The sequence below is a fragment of the Pimephales promelas genome, chromosome 16, assembly GCF_988280905.1.
Source record: "Pimephales promelas chromosome 16, fPimPro1.hap1.1, whole genome shotgun sequence".
Lineage (NCBI taxonomy): Eukaryota > Metazoa > Chordata > Actinopteri > Cypriniformes > Leuciscidae > Pimephales > Pimephales promelas.
In genome coordinates, this window is record NC_142784.1 from 31,371,063 (window position 1) to 31,386,374 (window position 15,312).

Consider the following 15,312-nt stretch of genomic DNA (forward strand, 5'->3'; position numbering starts at 1 on the left):
ACAGGTTTAAATTATTATTATAATTATTATTATTATTATAATTTATTTACATTTTATTTTAGTATCATTTATACTATTATCGTTTTTATATTTTCATTTCCCATTTTAGAACATTTTAGTCGTGTTTTTCGGTAATTTTAACAAAATTACAATTTAAAAAAGTTAACAAAAAATGTCAGCATAGTTTTTATTAATTTTTATTTCAGTTTTAGTTATTTTTAGTTGTTGTCGTGTGGTATATGTTTTATCGGTTCTGTTTTCATTAGTTTATTCTTTCCAAACAAAAATGAGAAATGTTGCATTGGCAAAGTGCTGAAATAAAGTAAGTGAAAGTTTTTCTATATTTTATTTAACTTCAGTTAACATTTATTTTATTTCAAGCATCATTTTTGTATGCTTTTAGTTTCAGTTAACTACAATAACCCTTACAATGTTTATGTACTGTACAGCGTCCAAACTCACTCTCAGCCACTCAGATACACACACACACACACACTTGAGAGCTCCAGCGGTCAGAAAGCCTCACCCGTGGATATTTTTACAAAACCAATAACGAGCCCTTTATTTGAAAGGCACAGCGTTTGGACTTGCATATGTGAAAAGGTCAGAGTGCCGGCGAGAGCTGAAACAGATTAAAAAACCCAGAGCGAAGCGATTGAACGCTCCAGTCGCAGACTCAAAGGAGCTGTGGAGAGATGAAGGTCAAACTGATGTCTGAAACCATTTCCAAAGATACTTCATCCTGCACAATATTTATGGATTTGGGCCTCAAATGCCAAGACAGGAAGTGATTTCTTGAGAGCTGAGGCGACGGTCTGCGTTACGATCACAGGATTGCATGAGTTTCTTGGCACAGCGGCGAGGACGCAGACTTCTGCGAAGCAGGAGCCGTAACGGACGAGCTTCTCGCTCGCTGAGAACACCATCACCATCCGTGTCCAGCCGCATAATGTACAGACGGAGAGTGTGAACAGAGGGAGGAGAGGTGGGGACGTGAAGACGGGACTCGGGTGTCCTGAAAGACCAGATGAATCAGTCAATGATGGAAGCTCTGGATCAACGCCACAGAAATGACAATTCAGAAAAACGTAGAAAGACCATGCATAAATTATTTAATATTTTGCAATTTCTCTAAAGCAGTGTAATTTTAGTATTTATATACTATTGTATTAGATTTTTTTTAATATATTTTCAGTTTTTGATATGTGCTTATGCAAACACACTGCATTAAAAAAAATGTTTTCATAATGTTTAAATATTAACCGGTTGAGTAAGAAACTGATGTCGGCATGTGATGTTGAAATGTGGTTGTTTTAATGTTGAAAGAAAGTTTCATGCCGAATGGTTATAAAACACTTAAAGATGTGAAAAATGTAAACAAAATCGTGTCCATCTATTGAAAGAGTGACCGTTTCTTCTGATAACTCAACATCTGCTTGTCTTTATGTCTAATAACTGTGATCGATGATATCTAACCTGTAAGGAGAAGATGGAGCCACACTTTCAACTTCCTGCTGAAATGCCTCTATCAGACTCTTCAAAAAGTCGGTCTTTCGAACACTGGAACAACCTACAGTATACAAACAGACAGATATTGCTTATTTAATTGCTGATATGTATTTTAGAGGGTCAAATAGACTAAGATCTGACCTGTTGGTTGTATTTTAATTTATTGCCATACAAATCCACATTCAACAAACAATACAATAATGCTGCGTTCACGTGCTATGGAAAGTAGGATATTTTACACTTGTGAACTGGTATTTACCAGTGTGTTGCGTTCAAGTGCTTTTGTTGTCGTAAAGTGGTAAAAAGATGGAGATCCAGACCTGTTATTTAGCTAAAACTATTTTAGATGGCTTAAGTCATCTGCAACAGCAAGAAAATGATTTATCAAAACTCAAAAGGTAAATAATATGCTATATATTTTCTAGATCATGAATAGTATATATTTTGACCATTCACGACTCTTGCGGTGCTATCTGCCATTTTGAAAAGTTAAAAGGTTATCTCATCTTGGCAACTCGTCCATCAAAATATTCTACGAGTTGCCCAGTGGAAAATACCACATGAGGGGGTGTTCATGTGCATTTTCCACGTCGGCTTTTGGTATTTACCATAATTACCATAGCACATGAACGCAGCATAAATACTAAATTCATATTTGAAAAAAGGCTTAACTATGTTGTCTACAACTCTATAAAAGATCATTTAAATATAGTTATGATTCAAAAATGGTAAAAGTTTACAACATTAATCATTCAAAGAATAAAAATTAATTGTCTAATGATATAACCAAAACAGCCCGTTCTCATCCTTTAATGTCATATAGAACGCTATATGCAAAAACGGCGCTATACTACACACGGCACCCTTTATCATTAATATAACACGAGAACCCAAGACGTTATAAATCCTTTAGCGTGAATATGACACGCACACCCTACCCCACACCTAAACTTAGCCCTCACAGCACGTGTTATATTACACTCTAAAAAATGCTGGGTTGTTTTAACCCAATTTTGGGTCAAATATGGACAAACCCGAAATGTTGGGTTAAAAATGTAATGTAAAAATTTAACCCAACGGCTGGGTTAGTCCATATTTGACCCAAAGTTGGGTTAAAACAACCCAGCATTTTTTAGAGTGTAACGATAACGGGTGCCATGTGCGTAGTATAGTGCCGTTTTGTCATATAGACCATTTCACAAGATGTAAACAACACTGGTCCAGAAGCACTTCCTGTTTCAGTTTTTAAACACTACATAAAAGCTGGGATAAAATACAACCAACAGAACATTTAAAACTGAATCAAAAAGTTAAACAAACATCTTTAAGATGTTTTCTTTACATGTGAAATAAAGAAAACAGTTACAAACTGAAACAGGAAGTGCTTCTGGACCAGTGTTGTTTACATCTTGTGAAATGGTCTATAGCGTTCTATATGACGTTAAAGGATGAGAATGCGTTGAACCAAAAACATGCAAGTAAGTGCTATTGACATTTTGGTGGTTCACTGCCCTTCAAAATATACTCATGGGTCAGAGTACTATAGTGTCTATACAACACCTTATACACTAGGGTGAACATATTTTGATTACCAAAAAAAACAGGACACTCGGCCCGGCAAACAGATACTCAAATGACACTCGAAGTTTACTCAAAGATGCCTTATTAATTTCAATACATTTAAATGCCTCCTCTGTATGGATAGAAAACTGTTATATTACAAGACACAAATTCAGATTCTCAGAGGTTACTAATACTCAACATGTTTTATTATGAAAAATATTGAATGAAATAATGATAGAAATTTGAAATCTGTATTAGAAAAATAAATATATAAATAATAAATAACTAAAAGAAATACCTCCGAATTGAACAAAAATAGCTCTTACAAAAACGAACTAACAAAATATATTTATATCTTTAGTTTTCTTCCTCTTTATCTTCCTCGTCCTCCTTGTTTGCCCATCTATATTGCTGTAGAGCTGATCTTTTCCAGCAGTTTTTTGAAAACCAGGATATTTTCATCACTTTATAAAAATACAGCCAGGACAGGACGTGAAAACAGGACATGTTCTGGGAAAACAGGACTGTTGGTCACCCTAGTATACACCACTCGATCCTGTCTGGATCCTGTCCCTAAAATGCTTTTTTTTTTTTGATATTACCTTTCATGCAGTGTGTAATATAGTTTTATGAATGTAATATAATTTGTGAATGTAAAAGGTCTTCAAAGTTAGAAATGTATTGTCTCCTAAAAGGAAGAATTGATCCTAAACTGCTGAAAGGATTCGTCAGTAATTCCAGTCTCACTTAATGCTCGAACCTTCGTCGTTTGTAACAGATCAGTCTATGGTCATCATTGGCTGCCGTGAACGTCTCCTTTGACCATTAAACACTGTAGTTGTAGCTGAGACTGGAAGAGTTTGGTTTGTGTTGTTCATGTCAAGAAGACGCTGTTTTCTGAGCTACAAAAGCAAATCCACTTGGTTGCACTTCAAAAGGACGAGGACTCGCGCTGGAATTGATACGGTAAAACCAACGCCGTCATTACGGTTCGTATCACTGTGTATCAACCACTGAGATTCAGATTTGTTAATGAGTGTTTGGCTTCCATCACATGTTGTAAGTGGTCGACCAATCACAACAGACAGGGCAATCTGACCAATCAGAGCTTCGGAAGCTATCGGAAAGCAGGATGTAGCAAGCAGGGCGGGGCCAAGAGCTGTGAGAACAGAGCGAGGCCTCATATCTCACGGAGGAGCTTCGGAAGCATAAAAGGAGAAACGATGACAGTGAAGGACGAGAGAGGACCAGGCCTGAACTTTTATGTTATGTTTTGCTTATGTGTGTGCAGTCGTCCATGCCGCTTTTACTTTCATTTACAGTAGATAAACCACGGATGCATGTAAACATATTGTCTCATAAACAAAATTAGCAACCTTTAAAGTAGCATAATAGGGGCACTTTAAAAGAGAAAATGGATTTATTTAAAATGTAACTTTCCATTCTACTTGCCATTTATCTAATATATGCTGAGATCTGACCTGAGAGAGGTGTTTTTGTAGAGCTGTTGTTGATGATGAGTGTGTTTGTTTCCTGAGAGCTGCAGTCAGGCAGTTGGTTCCTATACAGAGAATAATTTTAGCTTTCTACACTGGCTTATACACACACACTCAAACACACACACACACACACAACCTGTCAGAAGTGCCTGGTATGGGTCGCCCCGAGTCCACTGTCACACACCAGCAGTATCCCGTGCCGCCGTGGCACTGAACGGATTTGTACCGCCCATCTGCACTGCATTCTGGGATAAAACGCTCATCTGACCCCTGAATGCTCGCTTCAGCGAGCAAAGACAGTCTCTCGTGTTCACAGTTCTTTAGAGAGTCTGCAGGAATACAGAGTAAGAAACACTTCAAAACACTCAGATGAAGACGTGATCATCTCTCCTTCTCACCTGTGGGTCGTCTGACCGGACGCTTTCCATTCGGGTCAGAGTTCAATAGGATTGTCACCCAAAATGGAGGCACAGTGACTCCTGCATTTAAAATCAGACAATATCTCAATGGTAACATCTTTATTTTTTATCAATGTCGTTCATATGGCATGAATTTGCATTTTATTTTTATTTGACTTTTGGTGTGAAAGTGCTCAAAAAAAAGATTTTTGTTATTAAAAAACAAACAATTATCTCCAACCCAAGTGAGAAAAATAATCCAAAAGAAATGTAACACATTACTTTCCATTTTGAAGTAATTTAGTAAGGTACGGAGTTTAAGGAGTAAAAAGTAACTTTCACCAACACTGTACATCAATATGACAAAAATATGTTGTTTTCATTAACGTTAGTTTGTGTTTTGCTTGTATTTGAGCTTTGATTATCACTAAATCCATGCAAAAGACTGCAAATAGAAGATTTTGATGTAGAAATGAACAATGAAGTCACCTTCAGTCGTCGGCACAGGATCAGGAACGGCTCGTTCTAAACCCAGAGAGGAACATGTCAGGTAACGGGACCTTTATTTCATTATACTGCAGTATTTGTGTATGTGTGTTCTCTCACTTGCTTGTGCTAATTCCGCGTCGGTTTCCTGAGCACTATCTGACATCTGACCTTCATCACAGATAAATGAAAAACAGATCGCTTTAGGTTTGGTGAAGAAAATGTGAGTGATTCTTAACCATACAAAACGGTTCTCTGAGGGCTCTAGAAATGTTTTCACCCCAAAATCCTAAACTAAAGCCCAATTTGAGGTGTCTGTATTAGGGTTATTATTGTTAGCTAAAACAAAAATAAAAAATGTACTTCAATAAAACTTATTTAGTTTCAGCTAGTTGCTAAGGCAACATTTCTTATTTTCAACTAGCTTAAGTTGAAGTACTAAAATACGGTGGCGCATCGCTGCCACATACATATTATTTTTTTCACTCAATTACGTTGTAATAACAAGATAATATGGTTGTAAAAAACAAAATTTTATCATTAAAACAGCATTTTCTTGTAATAAAACATAAAATGTGTTGTTTTAATGACATATCTCGTTATTACGAGAAAATATGTTGTTTTAACACCAAAAAAAATCCCGTTATTACAAGAAAACGTAGCTAACAAGAAAAACATATCTCGTTATTACAAGAAAATGTCACATGACTTTGTTTTGTTCATTGAGGGATTTATTTGATAATTGTGCTTCCACCGTAGTTTATGAACATGTCTTCTAATCGGAAAAAACATTAACCGACTCATCTGAGCGCATACGTTTTTTTATGCTCATTTTTAGAATTTATGCAAATCTTGGCATTTCCATCCTTTGTTTTTTTGGGGGATATCCCAAAATTCACGTAAAATGAATGATACTAAAATAACAGTGGTCTGTCTCACTAGTTCACTCTCAGAAAAAAAGGTACAAAAGCTGTCACTGGGGCTGTACCTTTTCAAAACGTAAACTTAAAATTTTAGGTGTTAATATGTCCATTTTAGGTGCTAATAAGTACATTTTTGGTGCTAATATGTACATTTTAAGTGTTAATGTGTACATTTTAGGTGCTGATGTGTACATTTTAGGTGCTAATATGTCCATTTCAGGAGCTAATTTGTACAGTACATTTTAGGTGGTAATATGTCCATTTTAGGTGGTAATATGTACATGTTAGGTGCTAATATGTAGATTTTAGGTGTTAATAAGTACATTTCAGTGCTAATATGTCCATTTTAGGTGGTAATATGTCCATTTTATGAGCTAATATGTAGATTTTAGGTGATAATATGTACATTTGGGTACTAATATGTACATTTCAGGTGCTACTATGTACCACTAAGGTACCAATATGCAGCCTTTGGGTACAAAAGTGTACCTTTTGAAAAGGTACAGCCCCAGTGACCGCTTTTGTACCTTTTTTTCTGAGAGTGTTCATTGGTCTAAACAGAACTCACCTGTGCAGTTGGGCCGCAGGTGTAGGACAGAGCTTCCGCTCACAGGCATCCCATCAGCGCTGGAGCACCAGCAAAAACCTGTCTGAGTGTGACACTGCACCTACAGGTCAAAGGTCACGAGAGCTCATGCAGGGGATGGAAACTGATTGAGGTAAAAATGCCAGCAAAATGAACAACAACGTCTCCAATTGAACCAATTACTTGTTTCTTTTGAGATTATGAATGATGAATAATGCAGTTATGAATATCAACTCTGAATTTAGTATCACAATATACCTCTGCATAAGATCCGTCGGCGTCACATATTGGGATAAAGACGGCCAAGGAATCCGAACGAGCACTGGCCCGCAGAGCTTGAGAACGAGCCAGCTGACATTTAGAGCTCAACGCATCTGCTGACAAACACAAAACACTGTCAAGACACCGTCCGTCGAGAGCAGAAACTCTGAATCTGGTGCTTTACCTGTGCATGTTGACAGTGTGTCCATCCTCAGCTGGCTGTTAATGCACTGGGCACGTTGAAAAGAACACAGAGATTTGTACATTCGTCCGTTGCTGCCACACACCGCTTGACGGCGCCCTCTAGCACAGTCCAGCACACACACTCGAGGCCACTGCTTGTCCAACACCAGCAACTGTAATTAGTGAATGGGAGGGGGTCAGGGTTTTTTATTTTGCATCTGGCTGAATGTGAAAGGCTAGTCTGTGTAAAAGCCTGAGAAAAAAGGGAAACATGGTGTCTGGCTGAGGAACAGCCGTCTACTGTGGAGAAAACGCTGGAGGTCCCGTGATGCGTAAGGTGATGCAAGACACTTTAGACACACTAATGAAAGATTTATATTTTTGTAATCCCGCAAAGGACAGATTATCTTGTTTGAAGTAAGCAAAAATAGTGCATATTTATATTTTGAATATAGCTACAAGATAAAGTATTAAAAAATTACATTCTCCTGCATTTGAAATTGGTATCTTCTGATGCAGGAAAATAAAAGTCTGAATTTATTAATATTGGGAGAAAATATCAGAGCATGTTTTTTTATTTGTTTGTTTTTCAATTACAGCAGTAACAATCTTTCTATGACAGATTACGTTTTGACTGAACATATGTAATGGGAAAAAGGCAAAACAGTTGCAAAACAATAGCAGAGATTCCATTTACCCATGAATATCCTAAGCAGCGTTTACTCATGAAAAGAATAGAGCAGTCTGTCCATTAATGAAGACAGAGAGAGAGAGAGAGAGAGAGAGAGCTTGCAAAATGACTTGCAGATGTAACAAAATCATTACTGAGAAACCATGAAAACCTTCAGCAGTTCTTTAAAAATAAATTTATTACACAACATGCTGTAATAAAAAAATGAATTAAATACCCCTTGTAAAATGTGTAATAATTTATGTATAAAAGGGCAAATTCCAACATGACCCATCAGATTATATATTTTATATACATTGGTTAATTAAAATTTCCATTTCCCCTAATTGTTGTTGTCTTGCACTGCATGATTATTAGTTTGCATCGCAATACAAAAATGCAACAATACGCATCGTGGATAGTCCCCCCAAAATAAAAATTACAGTGTGAGAAAAACTTCAAGTTTTCAGAGTTTTAGTGTCAGTACTACATTGAACTACTATATATAATGTTGATTATAATGTAGAATAATGCAATGGGGGAATTTTTGTGGGTCCTGATAATGCCAAATGCCTGATGTTACCAGTAAAAAGTGGCCAACATTATTCTAAATATATCAAGTCAGTGAAAGCGAGCAGGCATATTCATCGACAATAACTCAATAACTCACAATAACTAATTTCAGCTTCAGAATCATGAATACATGTTATTCTGGTGTCACCGTTGTCCTTGGGTTACAAGCACCAAGTCCAAGCCTATTCATTTAAACCTACAATGTAATATCAAATTTAACATTTTAAACAGTACATTTTTTGTTTACCTTTTACCATATCTTGGAGTATCGCAATATTTTTGTATTGTGAGTTTAGTATCTTGATATGTATATGTATAGATAGATGAGGGTATCGTTACACACCTATTATTAGTTATAGAATTGTTGGAAGGAGCACTTTTTAGGTCTCAACAGCAAGAATATTATAAATTCTTCTAATATTTTACACAGAGTAAGTCAAGGTATAAAAGTTATACTTAAGCTGCTACTGATCTTGATTTGCCAAAGTCATCAAGATGGAAGCTTTCTACGGCCTCATGGTGCAGTTTCAAAACGCAAGAGAAAATGAAACATTAAAAGTGACATGGACACAGTTGTGCTTAAACCTGCTCCCGCCAAGAGTGCAGTAACAAACAGCCGGAGCGAGTAAAGTCCCTCACTCTGTTGGAGAACAAGGCAGCACTGTGGACGGCATGTCTAACAATTTTATAACTGTGAATGAAAATAAATAGTCTTAGTGGCCTCAGGTGGTTGGTTTAGTAATGAATGAGAGATGTAGTGCCACTTTGCTGACAGGTGTGCATATTTTAAATGTAATGCCAATTTTTTGTGTCCTTCTATAACATGGCCCTTTTGAGGATTGAGCTGTTTTAAAGAGTAAACATTCTGTATTATTGTGTACCTTTCAGACAAAAACTCTTTCAGCCTGTTCAGATTTTATGTGGCTTGTGCTCAGGCATTTCACGTTTCCAGGTGGCATTTTTGCAGGTCAACAGGTGTGTGTTTTGACATGGAAATTTATGACATAAAGAAATACTATACAGAGAAATCCACTAGACCCTTTTTACTTGCCTTAAGTATGTTAAATATTTAAACTTTGTGACTTTTTAAGAGTTAATATTTTTAAACAGTGCGACAAGCCATTATTACATCACATAATTTAATTATCTTTAATTTTCTGCAACAATTACTAAATATAAAAATCTTATTTTTTTTCAGCAAGTTTCTCAAAATCAGCTTGCATCCGCTTGTAAAAATATATCACACAACTATACTTACATTAAAGCTGAGGTAATTTTCGCCTCCAGTCGTGATTTACCTGATTTTCGTCCGTCATCTTCACCGAATTTGACAATAGAGAGATGAGAAGTACGCGGCAGGTGAACGTCAACGCCAACATGATTCCCGCCACAACCGCCCACGTTCTACGGTTGGTCGCGTTCTTCCCGCCTGCGTGTGAATTTAAACACAAGGCGCGCGTCCTCGCCAGTGTAACGGCCAGGATCCAGATGTTGAAGAAAGAAGAAAAATCCCGCGCTTACTCAGGGTGTCAGAACAGCCTGACGGTTCTTTTTTTTCCTACGCCGACAACTAACAGACAGACGATAAAAAAGAAAATATAAGCTTTAACACATTAAAACCGTTACTGCATCTTTCACTCATGTTATTTGAAGAGCTGGACACATACTGTAGTACTGACTTAACATTTTCTCACAGGAACACCTCCTCAGGGCGGCAAGGAGGATGGTAAGTTAGCTCTCTATTGGTTGTATTCTTTGAGTCCATTCCTGTTTAGACTACCGTAATAGAGCGGCTGCATTTATTTTTTTTATAAAAGTTTATTCATAGCACATACAGTATTTGTCTATTTTGAGCTTTCTTAAAATTATGTTTACCCTACAAATTAAGCTGCATCCACTTTTGAGGCATAATGCAGATTACTACAGAAAATTCCTGTTGTTTTATGAGGGAGAAACAGTTATGGTAGGTACACACCAAGCTGCTGTCAGTCACTGCAAGGATCAACCATTGTGTAAAAGACTCATTGCTAATACATATTTTGTCACCAATGTTGTTGATAGAACTTGCAGCCTGTTGAAGCTAGAACACACTATAATGTATCGGTCAAGTTGAAAATGTAAGCTTTAGTGGGAGGAAATCTCAAGCAAGCAGGGACAGACAAAAAAATTCAAAGTGGTAATATTTTATAAGGAAACTTTATGTGTGCATGTGAAATTCACTTTTCATCTGAGACAGAAAGCAGTTTTTGCTAATTTCCAGTACAGCAGATAACGTTTGATATTAAAGAGTACAAAAGAAAAAAAAAATCAGAATTCCAAATGCTTTTATTCAACTTTGCAGATGTAAGAGCAGGCTTTTGGTCCAAGTCTGTTCAAATCTTCTGAAGCCCATCAACCCAACCCTATTCCCTCCCTCTACCCTTAATTTGTTCTCGCTTGAATTCAACACTTTCGATTGCGAATCACCCCCGCCATTCCTTACAGAGAGCATGGTTGGTATTGGATACATGATTGCATAGATTTGTTAAACAGTAATTTAATTTTAATTAAGACATAATGGAATGTTCATTAAGACTTCAGCTCTACCACTCCTTCCCCTCAACCTCCAGAGCTGTAAATTGGGTCCCTGCCCCTCCCTGTAGAAACAGAAAAACTAGTGTACAACAAAAGAAAAGAAAAAATGAGCGGGAGAAAGCGCAACCTGCAACTACCAGGCACATTTGTACTTATTTCTGACTATTAATATAATTCTCCTTTCGACTGTTAATTCAGCAGGGCTATGCTGGTCACATCACTACTGAAGCTCTTACATGGCCATTCAGTAATATTTGTAAAACAATTAGAGATAGATGCCAGATGGACAGTTAATAAATCCTTAAAGAACATGTCTATTTGAGTCTGAGAGTCAATAAGAGAACGCTGTATAGTTAATTGGTGGAAGGGACTGGGTATTTTCTGTGGATTGATTCTTAAACCCCTTAAAAAAAAGAAAGAAGCACAGACCTGTAGCTACTCAAACCTGCTTACAGTACTCCGCAGGGGTGAAACTGCTCATTTTATAATCTTTGCTTATGACTTGAAGTGCTGTGTGACTGCCCCGTGGTATTCCGGCAATTCTGTGTACTGGAAAACAAGTATGTACAGCGTAGAATCCCACCAACTCAAAATTGCTGGAGAGGAGAGAAATAAAATGGGAGGAATAAGCTGAGGTTAGATTTTTAAAGAGTTCCATCGATCCAGCAAAATGGGTTAAGAGGGCATGTCACAAATTCCCTAACAATACACTTGAGTCATTCTGTCCATTTTCCTACGATATACAGCCTCACTATATGCCAAATAACATATTCCAACCCAACCCAAACCAAACCTCCCACCCCACCAACTCTAGCAAGAAAACAACAAACTTAAAACAAAGAAAAATAGCATGTTAACTGAAAAAGCTCGTGCCCTCCCCACCTGGGTAGAGGGTGCAGGTTAAGTGTCTAGGAATAGACTGAAGCCGAAGCTGATTCTTTAAGCTCCTTTTAGTTCCATTCCAGAACAAACTAATAGTTTGAATTAATATATCTCATTTAATTAACTCAAAAGGCTTAACATTAACAATCTTCAAAGGTTACTGCTGGTGAGAAATCACTTGCAAGCTGGAAAAACATTCAGTCCTTTCATTGTATACATGTGATTTTAAGAGGAAACGGAAGAAGATTAAAGAACCTGAGCTGTAGCCACACGACCTCTCTTCCTTGACACTGAACCTGCATCTTAAACTTCTTTCCTTCTATCCTACAACTTTCCTTAAGCTCTCCAAGACTGACATGTATTACACAGAATCAAAAGGTCATCCCTCAATGAGTGGCAAGCTTTATCAACAGTTATTCGCTCTTCCCATAATGCCAAGGTAACCCCCTTCCCCCAAACATCTATCCCCCTCCCCTCCCCATCAGGTGTGCTATGAAGTCCCGTTTCCAACACTCTTAAATATCTTCCTCAGGAGCACTGATCTCTTTAAGGACTGGATGGTTGAGAGAAAGACAGATGCGGCCCCATCCAGCGCTCTCATCTATCTAGTCTGTGGGAAGATCAGCACTAATGCAGGAGAGAGAGCTGCTCTGGAGTTCTGGAGTTGGTGCTTAGAGGTCGCTCTCCCCGTACAGGGCGGTGGAGAAGGACATGTAGTCAAGAGCACCCGGCACCGCGTCAGGGCCGGCGTACGGTGCCATTCGGGCAATGCAATACTCCGCCTGGTCAGGAGGAAGCTCACGCCTCAACTCCTCAGCTGTGATGAAGTTCTGAAAAGAAGAAGACAAGGGGGTTAGATATGTTGAAGTCGCATACAATGAAAACTTTGGACACCCTGAAATTCTTACCTTGTCTCCGGCTAGGATCTTAAATGAGGCGATGACTTGGTCTGCGGTGTCTGTGTCGGTTGTTTCCCTTGACATGAAGTCGATGAAGGCCTGGAAGGTCACTGCTCCACTGTTGTTGGGGTCAACAATGCCCATAATACGAGCAAATTCAGCTTCACCCTGAGGAACAGATGCTAGAGATTAACCCAGATAAACCAGGAGGAGAGTCCTGACCTTAAGTCAAATTTTTAGACGGCATTTAAGAACTCCGGCGCAAAATGAACCTTTGGTCTAATTACACATTGTTACCTAGTCAACCGTTCTCTGAGATTTGTTTTCATGATTGCCGAATGTAAATAGTTTTATCTCTAAAAAACAGTTTAGCCTATAATGCTAGTATACGTATAGGCCATAGAGTAATGACAAATAAAAATCGCTTGTTATTACCACTAACAAGGCTCAAAATAGCCCCACACTAACACAACAGCATAATAAGGCAAGGCAAGGCAAGGCAAGTTTATTTATATAGCACATTTCATACACAGAGGCAATTCAAAGTGCTTTACATGGAAGAAATTAAAGAAGTCAGAATAATTAAAACAGTTTAGAATAAAAAAATCGTAATAATAAAAATAAAACACAGTGTCGAAAATAAAATGTACAGTAACAGTAAAATGTACAGTAATAAGGGTCCCTACATTCAAACCGAAGCATTGAGAAGTTTGTCAGTGTCCATACAGTTTAATAAGAAGATATATTATACACACAGTCAACTTCGTGAAAACAGGAAGAAGCCATCTTTGAAAAATAGTCTCTACCAGTCGATCTACGAACGCCGATCCAAGTGCGCTGAACTGTGCAGAATCTCATATGGTCCGTTTTTTCCGGAAGAAACACAAACACGAACCATTTTCTTCTCTTCAATATGTACACGTACCCTACTGTTCACGCTCACTTTATCACCTTATTCACATCTCACCACCGCACATGGATCGGCGTTCGTAGATCGACTGGTAGAGACTATTTTTCAAAGATGGCTTCTTCCTGTATTCGTGAAGTTGACTGTATGTATAAAATATCTTCTTATTAAACTGTATGGACACTGACAAAGTTCTCAATGCTTCGGTTTGAATGTAGGGACCCTTATTATGCTGTTGTGTTAGTGTGGGGCTATTTTGAGCCTTGTTAGTGGTAATAACAAACGATTTTTATTTGTCATTACTCTATGCCCTATATACTAGTGTTATACTAGCGTTATAGGCTAAACTGTTTTTAGAGATAAAACTATTTACATTCGGCAATCATGAAAACAAATCTCAGATAACGGTTGACTAGGTAACAATGTGTAATTAGACCAAAGGTTCATTTTGCGCCGGAGTTCTCCTTTAATTTGAAGCAAATGAAAATGAAGATGTGAGACATAGAATTACAGTCGGTTCAATGCGTTGATTTTAGACTTCTTTTAGTGCCGTTTCACCTACATTTTTTAACACCAAAGCATATAGCAGTACAACCCATTGAACACTGACTTTACTTTGTCCCCTTTTTCATTTGTGTCAAGCTAAATATTACATCAGCCTTGGTCTATTAGAATCTATTCAATAATCACTTTTTCTTTTACAGACTTTATCTCAAAATATAGGTAAAACATAAAAAGTAACCAATGACACCAGACAAAACAGATACATTTTTAACAGCAAGCAAAAGCAGGACTTCAGGAGAAACTGAGATTGAGAAAGGAGATAGCAGTACCAGGCTGTTCCCAGTGGAAATGAGCAGTGCGCGGAAATCGTCGCTGTCCATTATCCCCGTGCGCTTCTACAGTTCGCAAAGGGAAGGATGAGAAAAGAAACAGAAAGGAAGCAAGCAGAGAATTTGGGGAGATGAAGAGGTTGCACACAAACAAACGAGAAGGTTTGATAGAGAAATCAGAGTGAGTGTGTAGAGAAGACGGGTAAGAGGTGGGGGGGGAAGTATGGCAAGGACAAGTAAAACAAGAAAACAGAGGAAGCCGTGAGAAACATTAAAAATAAAATAAAAGCAAAGACCTTAGCTGACCTACAGAGGGCATCTTTTCAAGCAGCAGCACAACAGGTGAGTGATGGAATAAATGAGTGGCACGGCGCAAATACACACAGATGGCAGCAAAACCAACTCTTTCTTCTTTTGCTGGGCTCATACCTGTTTGTCGGTTTCTACGTCGTAACCCAGACTGATCAAACAAGCCTTGAACTCCTCAGCCTGTAAGACACCACTGTGGTCCTGTGGTAGCCAATCACGCAAGGGGCCACAGTGGATGGACCAATCAGAACATGCAG

The 15,312-nt window shown here is 37.9% G+C and overlaps 2 protein-coding genes across 9 annotated transcripts in view; both read right to left on the reverse strand.

Annotated features, from left to right (window-relative positions):
• Window positions 1-235: 235 nt before the first annotated feature.
• On the reverse strand, window positions 236-10,691 carry LOC120470739 (SPARC-related modular calcium-binding protein 1). Of its 3 annotated transcripts, none has more exons than XM_089121534.1 (11): window positions 9,950-10,691; window positions 7,410-7,581; window positions 7,223-7,338; window positions 6,947-7,046; window positions 5,576-5,626; window positions 5,459-5,494; window positions 4,970-5,050; window positions 4,756-4,900; window positions 4,554-4,633; window positions 1,477-1,570; window positions 236-1,015 (listed from the first exon to the last, which is right to left on the reverse strand). In XM_089121534.1, exons 1-11 carry the CDS (start codon window positions 10,028-10,030, stop codon window positions 769-771), a joined length of 1,203 nt encoding a protein of 400 aa, XP_088977660.1. In that variant the 5' UTR covers window positions 10,031-10,691; the 3' UTR covers window positions 236-768. The 3 variants fall into 3 exon arrangements, with proteins under 3 accessions (XP_088977660.1, XP_088977659.1, XP_039516314.2); XM_089121533.1 differs by having other exon boundaries at window positions 4,708-4,900; XM_039660380.2 differs by lacking the exon at window positions 5,576-5,626 and having other exon boundaries at window positions 4,708-4,900.
• A 127-nt stretch (window positions 10,692-10,818) lies between these two features.
• actn4 (actinin, alpha 4) overlaps window positions 10,819-15,312 on the reverse strand; it is a 54,692-nt gene continuing 50,198 nt past the window's right edge. For 2 of the 6 annotated variants that reach the window (XM_039660340.2, XM_089121532.1), the window contains exons 19-22: window positions 15,176-15,256; window positions 14,747-14,812; window positions 13,016-13,174; window positions 10,819-12,937 (exon numbers count right to left, since the gene is read on the reverse strand). In XM_039660340.2, the coding sequence (XP_039516274.2) occupies window positions 12,779-12,937; window positions 13,016-13,174; window positions 14,747-14,812; window positions 15,176-15,256 (465 nt within the window). In that variant the 3' untranslated portion in view covers window positions 10,819-12,778. The remainder of the gene's footprint in view (window positions 12,938-13,015; window positions 13,175-14,746; window positions 14,813-15,175; window positions 15,257-15,312) is intronic. The other 4 variants (XM_039660338.2, XM_039660339.2, XM_039660336.2 and 1 more) reach the window with 2 other exon arrangements.